We start from the raw sequence: 8,284 nt of genomic DNA, 5'->3' as shown, positions 1-8,284 counted from the left end.
ATATTTCAGGATGTTGTGTATCCCTGGAAATAAACAGAATTAATTTGAAAACATAGCTTGTCCATTTGGGGTAAGTTGAGCCGCCTACACATTTCTGTAGCTTACCGCTTTGGCTCAATTTACCCCACTCTCCCCTACCTGTTGTAACGGCTGTTGGGAGGAGAGGACCAAGGTGCAGCGTGGTACGTGTTCATACCTTTACTTGAACTGAACACTGAAATAACAAAGAGAACGAACGGAACCCGAAACAGTTCTGTCTGGTGCAGACACAAAAACAGAAAACAACTACCCACAAAACACAGGTGGGAAAAGGCTACCTCAGTATGGTTCTCAATCAGAGACAACAATAGACAGCTGCCTCTGATTGAGAACCACACCCGGCGTTGCCAGAACTGTTTCGGTTCCGTTCGTTCTCTTTGTTATTTTTGTTATGTCAGTGTTCAGTTCAAATAGAAAACATAGAACACAAAACATAGAACACAAAACATAGAATGCCCACCCCAACTCCCGCCCCAACGAAACCAAAATAGAGACATAAAAAGGATTTAAGGTCAGGGACAGTATTTAAGGACATTAGCCCCCCAAGGGTGCGGACTTCGGCCTCAAAACCTAAACCTATAGGGGAGGGTCTGGGTGGGCATCTATCCGCGGTGGCGGCTCTGGTGCGGGACGTAGACCCCCCTCCACCTTAGGCTTGGTCCACTTAGGTGGCGCCTCTGGAGCGGGGACCCTCGCCGCCGACCCCGAACAGGAGGGCGAACCTGGCAGCGCCGGAAAGGAGGGCGACCCTGGCAGCGCCGGACAGGAGGGCGACTTTGGCAGCGCCGGACAGGAGGGCGACTCTGGCAGCGCCGGACAGGAGGGCGACTCTGGCAGCGCCGGACAGGACACAGGCACAGGACTCACCAGGCTGGGGAGACACACTGGAGGCTTGGTCCGTGGAGGAGGTATAAGATAGACCAGGCTGTGGGGGAGCACTGGAGGCTTGGTCCGTGGAGGAGGTATAAGATAGACCAGGCTGTGGGGGAGCACTGGAGGCTTGGTCCGTGGAGGAGGTATAAGATAGACCAGGCTGTGGAGACACACTGGAGGCTTGGTCCGTGGAGGAGGTATAAGATAGACCAGGCTGTGGAGACACACTGGAGGCTTGGTCCGTGGAGGAGGTATAAGATAGACCAGGCTGTGGAGACACACTGGAGGCTTGGTCCGTGGAGGAGGTATAAGATAGACCAGGCTGTGGAGACACACTGGAGGCTTGGTCCGTGGAGGAGGTATAAGATAGACCAGGCTGTGGAGACACACTGGAGGCTTGGTCCGTGGAGGAGGTATAAGATAGACCAGGCTGTGGAGACACACTGGAGGCTTGGTCCGTGGAGGAGGTATAAGATAGACCAGGCTGTGGAGACACACTGGAGGCTTGGTCCGTGGAGGAGGTATAAGATAGACCAGGCTGGGGAGACACACTGGAGGCTTGGTCCGTGGAGGAGGTATAAGATAGACCAGGCTGTGGAGACACACTGGAGGCTTGGTCCGTGGAGGAGGTATAAGATAGACCAGGCTGTGGAGACACACTGGAGGCTTGGTCCGTGGAGGAGGTATAAGATAGACCAGGCTGTGGAGACACACTGGAGGCTTGGTCCGTGGAGGAGGTATAAGATAGACCAGGCTGTGGAGACACACTGGAGGCTTGGTCCGTGGAGGAGGTATAAGATAGACCAGGCTGTGGAGACACACTGGAGGCTTGGTCCGTGGAGGAGGTATAAGATAGACCAGGCTGTGGGGGAGCACTGGAGGCTTGGTCCGTGGAGGAGGTATAAGATAGACCAGGCTGTGGGGGAGCACTGGAGGCTTGGTCCGTGGAGGAGGTATAAGATAGACCAGGCTGTGGGGGAGCACTGGAGGCTTGGTCCGTGGAGGAGGTATAAGATAGACCAGGCTGTGGGGGAGCACTGGAGGCTTGGTCCGTGGAGGAGGTATAAGATAGACCAGGCTGTGGAGACACACTGGAGGCTTGGTCCGTGGAGGAGGTATAAGATAGACCAAGCTGGGGAGACACACTGGAGGCTTGGTCCGTGGAGGAGGTATAAGATAGACCAGGCTGTGGAGACACACTGGAGGCTTGGTCCGTGGAGGAGGTATAAGATAGACCAGGCTGTGGGGGAGCACTGGAGGCTTGGTCCGTGGAGGAGGTATAAGATAGACCAGGCTGTGGGGGAGCACTGGAGGCTTGGTCCGTGGAGGAGGTATAAGATAGACCAGGCTGTGGGGGAGCACTGGAGGCTTGGTCCGTGGAGGAGGTATAAGATAGACCAGGCTGTGGGGGAGCACTGGAGGCTTGGTCCGTGGAGGAGGTATAAGATAGACCAGGCTGTGGGGGAGCGCTGGAGGCTTGGTCCGTGGAGGAGGTATAAGATAGACCAGGCTGTGGGGGAGCGCTGGAGGCTTGGTCCGTGGAGGAGGTATAAGATAGACCAGGCTGTGGAGACACACTGGAGGCTTGGTCCGTGGAGGAGGTATAAGATAGACCAGGCTGGGGAGACACACTGGAGGCTTGGTCCGTGGAGGAGGTATAAGATAGACCAGGCTGTGGAGACACACTGGAGGCTTGGTCCGTGGAGGAGGTATAAGATAGACCAGGCTGTGGAGACACACTGGAGGCTTGGTCCGTGGAGGAGGTATAAGATAGACCAGGCTGTGGAGACACACTGGAGGCTTGGTCCGTGGAGGAGGTATAAGATAGACCAGGCTGTGGGGGAGCACTGGAGGCTTGGTCCGTGGAGGAGGTATAAGATAGACCAGGCTGTGGAGACACACTGGAGGCTTGGTCCGTGGAGGAGGTATAAGATAGACCAGGCTGTGGGGGAGCACTGGAGGCTTGGTCCGTGGAGGAGGTATAAGATAGACCAGGCTGTGGAGACACACTGGAGGCTTGGTCCGTGGAGGAGGTATAAGATAGACCAGGCTGTGGAGACACACTGGAGGCTTGGTCCGTGGAGGAGGTATAAGATAGACCAGGCTGTGGAGACACACTGGAGGCTTGGTCCGTGGAGGAGGTATAAGATAGACCAGGCTGTGGAGACACACTGGAGGCTTGGTCCGTGGAGGAGGTATAAGATAGACCAGGCTGGGGAGACACACTGGAGGCTTGGTCCGTGGAGGAGGTATAAGATAGACCAGGCTGTGGAGACACACTGGAGGCTTGGTCCGTGGAGGAGGTATAAGATAGACCAGGCTGTGGAGACACACTGGAGGCTTGGTCCGTGGAGGAGGTATAAGATAGACCAGGCTGTGGGGGAGCACTAGAGGCTTGGTCCGTGGAGGAGGTATAAGATAGACCAGGCTGTGGGGGAGCACTGGAGGCTTGGTCCGTGGAGGAGGTATAAGATAGACCAGGCTGTGGAGACACACTGGAGGCTTGGTCCGTGGAGGAGGTATAAGATAGACCAGGCTGTGGAGACACACTGGAGGCTTGGTCCGTGGAGGAGGTATAAGATAGACCAGGCTGGGGAGACACACTGGAGGCTTGGTCCGTGGAGGAGGTATAAGATAGACCAGGCTGTGGGGGAGCACTGGAGGCTTGGTCCGTGGAGGAGGTATAAGATAGACCAGGCTGTGGAGACACACTGGAGGCTTGGTCCGTGGAGGAGGTATAAGATAGACCAGGCTGGGGAGACACACTGGAGGCTTGGTCCGTGGAGGAGGTATAAGATAGACCAGGCTGTGGAGACACACTGGAGGCTTGGTCCGTGGAGGAGGTATAAGATAGACCAGGCTGTGGAGACACACTGGAGGCTTGGTCCGTGGAGGAGGTATAAGATAGACCAGGCTGGGGAGACACACTGGAGGCTTGGTCCGTGGAGGAGGTATAAGATAGACCAGGCTGTGGAGACACACTGGAGGCTTGGTCCGTGGAGGAGGTATAAGATAGACCAGGCTGTGGGGGAGCACTGGAGATTTGGTGCGTAGCCTTGGCACCACTCTTCCAGGCTGAATGCCCACTCTAGCCCGGCACGTGCGGGGAGCTGGATCAGGCCACACTGGGTTCTCCTGGCGAACTGGGGAAACCGTGCTTAGAGCCGGCGCAGGATATCCTGGCCCGAGGAGACGCACTGGAGGTCTGGAGAGCAGGGCTGGCACCACCCGTTCTGGCTGGATGCCAGCTTCTACCTGGCAAATGCGGGACGCTGGCACCGAGCACACCGGCCTGTGAATGCTCGGCCGAGACACAATGCACATCACCCCATAGCACGGGGCCTGACAGGTCACATGCTCGCCCCGGTAAGCACGAGGAGTGGGCTCAGGTCTCCAACCTGACTCAGCCACACTCCCCGTGTGCCCCCCAAAATTTTTTGGGGGGCTGCCTCTTGGGCTTCCTTGCCAGCCGTGTTCCCTCATATCACTGGTTCCTTTCTCCTGCTGCCTCCGCTCTCATGGCTGCCTCCACCTATGGGAGGCGATCCCCTCCAGCCAGGTTCTCCTCCCATGTGTAGAATCCCTTGCCGTCCAGAATGTCCTCCCATGTCCTTTCTTCCACACTGCTTGGTCCTTTGGTGGTGGGTAGTTCTGTAACGGCTGTTGGAAGGAGAGGACCAAGGTGCAGCGTGGTACGTGTTCATACCTTTATTTGAACTGAACACTGAAATAACAAAGAGAACGAACGGAACCCGAAACAGTTCTGTCTGGTGCAGACACAAAAACAGAAAACAACTACTCACAAAACACAGGTGGGAAAAGGCTACCTCAGTATGGTTCTCAATCAGAGACAACGATAGACAGCTGCCTCTGATTGAGAACCACACCCGCCAAACACACAGAAATAGAAAACAGAACACAAACCATAGAATGCCCACCCCAATTCACGCCCTTACCAAACCAAAATAGAGACATAAAAAGGATCTCTAAGGTCAGGGCATGACACCTGTGCAGTTAATTTTGGGCAAACTAAAAACTGTTTGTCCTAAAGGAAGGTAATGCATCATGAACCCAAACTTTTTGCAACCCAGAAAATAGAGCACACAATACACCAAACATCGCATTGGCAATGCAACGTCTGTTAGAGAATGCTCGCCTGTTTGAGTCAGCTGAGCTGCGTCACATTTGAAAACATAGAAATACCGCCTTTTGTTCCCGCCCTAGAAAAACGACCAAAAGCGTTGTTGTTAGATAGATGCAGTTTTAATATTTGGTTGCCCTGTCAAATCTCGACAACATCGACTACTGGATGTACATAGTAGTTGCATGTCAAAAACATAACGATTAGGCCTAATTATCTATTTCGGTTTTCAAAAATGATAATCTAACATCTTTATTGAGGCAGGCGAACCAATTGTGTCTCACGTGTTTATTGTAAATCTTCTTGAGCGTGAAGATGCGCTATGTCTGCTACACACTTTTGAGCAGACTAATAATAACATATTCTTATACATATTCAATGTTTACAGGATTAAGGTATAACTCCAAAACAAGTAAACTCAGTGGACTTCAAGTCTGAAATGAAATTAAGCTTAATGTAGCAGGTGGTCAAATCGACATAGCCTAAATCAAAAAGAATAACAGCACGATTTAATAAGTGCATGGCGCACTCTTTCTTGGCATGTGGTGTAACTGCCTTCTGGTAATTGTGAAATATTTGCTCTTTCTATCCGGTTCTCAGCAGAGGCATTGATACCAATCCCTTTACCAAAATGAAATGTGCATTTTGCTGCGTTGCATTATGATCAAATGAATTCAGTGGGCGCTGAGTGCACTCCATCGATTGGACATTGCTGTCTCCATTCCGCGGGCATGCGAGGCTTGCTTTTCAGTCATCTTCATTATCAGGAAATGTCAATATATGTTGTTTAAACACATTAAGTGACTGTAGTATAAAGGCTACTTTACGTCATCGGTCAATTCGACTTATCTGTAATCAGCAGCAGGCAACTAAAGTTAGGCAAGTCAAGACTTTCACCACCACTTTCCACTGGACAGCGCTCCAGCGGCTTTGAGATCGAGACAGCCTACTCAAACGCATGGATTTCTTTGGGATATTTCAAACGATGGATGGAGCTCTTTGGAAGTAAGGTCGAGGACATTCTTCAAGTAATCTACACAATATTACAAACAGGAATGACATTTTTCTTGATTCTTACATTGACACGTTTGTGCATTGGATATGGGTCAGTTCACACCGAGAAGATTCTGCCAGAGCAGACCCGGTAAAGGGGTAAGTAGCCGTAAAATGGGTCAACTTTGAAATTCAAATATAAAGCAGAAGATAGACAAAGGCATTCAAATTATTCACATTTCCGTACGCTCAAGCTCTATATGTGGTTGTATAAAATTAACTGAAAGTAATTATTTAGACAAACGGAAGTGTTGTAGCCTAGGAGTTTGTGTAGCCTAACGATTTTTACTATAATGACACAATTGCAAAATATAGGCAAATACTTGCAGAGAAACGTCGAGATCTCATTATGTGGTGTATGTGTATCCTGAGAAGTGCAACACCACGAATACTGAGGCACGCATTGATTGTTTTATGTATAAAGGTGCAGCGTGCAGGTCTGCACCCGTAGTCCACACGGAAATGATGCGGACTGCAGAGCAACGAGATATGTTTTTGTCAGGAAGCGAACAAACTAAGTTATGTTGCTTCACGTATGCTTTTGTGGGGCAAACGATGTTACAATTGATCGAATATATCTCGCGACTGATATCTACAATTATTTTGAGCCACTATGGAAGTGCATGAGCAACTGAATCTCTGCTATTCAGACGAGTTAGACATATCACAGAATGTGAGGTGCCTTCTAAAGAGCACGATACCCCACCATCTGCATCCTTGCAATAAGTTCGATACGCCGAGAAAACTCCCGCGGGGAAAGCAAACGGTGTGTTAGAATTATTTTCCCCTCTAGATGCTCTACAGCTGTGCAGCATCCTCTTGGCAATCCGAGAAAACGATCTGGAGACACACGTGTCAAATGGAATGGAAAACTATTAACTGACACAACTGTCAATTGAGAAGAATTGTGGTGGATATAGGTAGTCATAAAATGAACACCACGGAAAGTCTGAAGGACTATTCGGCTGCACCATGCAACAGCTTTTAGAAGTTTTGACATTTCTCATTGGAAATGTTAACACATTGGGTTTGCAAATGAATTTTCTTACCAACCTCACCCTATGATAATTCCAATGTTCAGTGGAAGTCAGCCTTTTATGACCAAGTATTCTTAAAGGTCCAATGCAACCGTTTTTATCTCAATCTCTAAAATGTATGTAGCTAGGCGGTCTGAAACCGCTCCGATGCAAAACATGCTGACATTTCAGGTGGTCTTTTCAAACAGCCCTTACACTAAAAATACATGATCAGTATTTTCACAATTTCACAGTATATATATATATATATTTCCACACTATGAAGTTGGAATAATACTGTGAAATTGTGAATATATATTTATACATACATACAGTGCATTTGGAAAGTTTTCAGACCCCTTGACTTCTTCCACATTTGTGAAGTTACAGCCTATTCTGAAATGTATTAAATAAAAAAAAATCCTCTGCAATCTACACACAATAGCCCATAGTGACAAAGCGAAAACATTTTTTTTTTTTAGAAATGTTTACAATTGTATAAAAAATATAACACAGAAATACCTTATTTACATAAGTATTCAGACCTTTTGCTATGAGACTCGAAATTGAGCTCAGGTGCATCCTGTTTCCATTGATCATTCTTGAGATGTTTCTACAACTTGTTTGTAATCCACCTGTGGTAAATTCAATTGATTGGACATGATTTGGAACGGCACACACCTGTCTATATAAGAACTCACAGTTGACAGTTCATGCCAGAGCAAAATCCAAGTCATGAGGTTAAAGGAATTGTGTCGAGGCACAGATCTGGGGAATGCAACCAAAACATTTCTGCAGCATTTAAGGTCCCCAAGAATAGAGTGGCCTCCATCATTCTTAAATTGAAGAAGTTTAGAACCACCAAGAATCTTCCTAGAGCTGGCCACCCGGCCAAGCTGAGCAATCGGGGGAGAAGGGCCATGATCAGGGAGGTGACCAAGAACCCGATGGTCACTCTGACAGAGCTCTAGAGTTCCTCTGTGGAGATGGGAGAGCCTTCCAGAAGGACAACCATCTCTGCAGCACTCCACCAATCAGGCCTATATGGCAAAGTGGCCAGACTTAAGCCACTCCTCAGTAAAAGGCACTGGACAGCCTGGTTTGGGATGAATTGGAATGCAGAGTGAAGGAAAAGCAACCAGTGCTCAGCATATGTGGGAAC

General features: G+C 49.4%; 2 protein-coding genes across 4 annotated transcripts in view; one reads left to right on the top strand and one right to left on the bottom strand.

Moving 5' to 3' along the window:
- Nucleotides 1–703: 703 nt before the first annotated feature.
- Nucleotides 704–4,395, bottom strand: LOC139369498 (uncharacterized). Its single transcript, XM_071108742.1, has 2 exons — nucleotides 4,000–4,395; nucleotides 704–3,880 (listed from the first exon to the last, which is right to left on the bottom strand). The coding sequence occupies exons 1-2, from the start codon at nucleotides 4,393–4,395 to the stop codon at nucleotides 704–706; spliced, it is 3,573 nt and encodes a 1,190-aa protein (XP_070964843.1).
- A 1,271-nt stretch (nucleotides 4,396–5,666) lies between these two features.
- LOC139371389 (metabotropic glutamate receptor 4-like) overlaps nucleotides 5,667–8,284 on the top strand; it is a 274,781-nt gene continuing 272,163 nt past the window's right edge. For 2 of the 3 annotated variants that reach the window (XM_071111769.1, XM_071111771.1), the window contains exon 1: nucleotides 5,778–6,205. The gene's annotated coding sequence lies outside the window, so the exon portion shown is untranslated. Of the gene's footprint in view, nucleotides 6,206–8,284 lie in introns of all 3 variants that reach the window. The other variant, XM_071111770.1, reaches the window with a different exon arrangement.

Source organism: Oncorhynchus clarkii, chromosome 17, assembly GCF_045791955.1.
Source record: "Oncorhynchus clarkii lewisi isolate Uvic-CL-2024 chromosome 17, UVic_Ocla_1.0, whole genome shotgun sequence".
Taxonomy (NCBI): Eukaryota; Metazoa; Chordata; class Actinopteri; order Salmoniformes; family Salmonidae; genus Oncorhynchus; species Oncorhynchus clarkii.
Note: the sequence above shows the minus strand (reverse complement) of the source record. Positions and strands in the feature narration are given on the sequence as shown.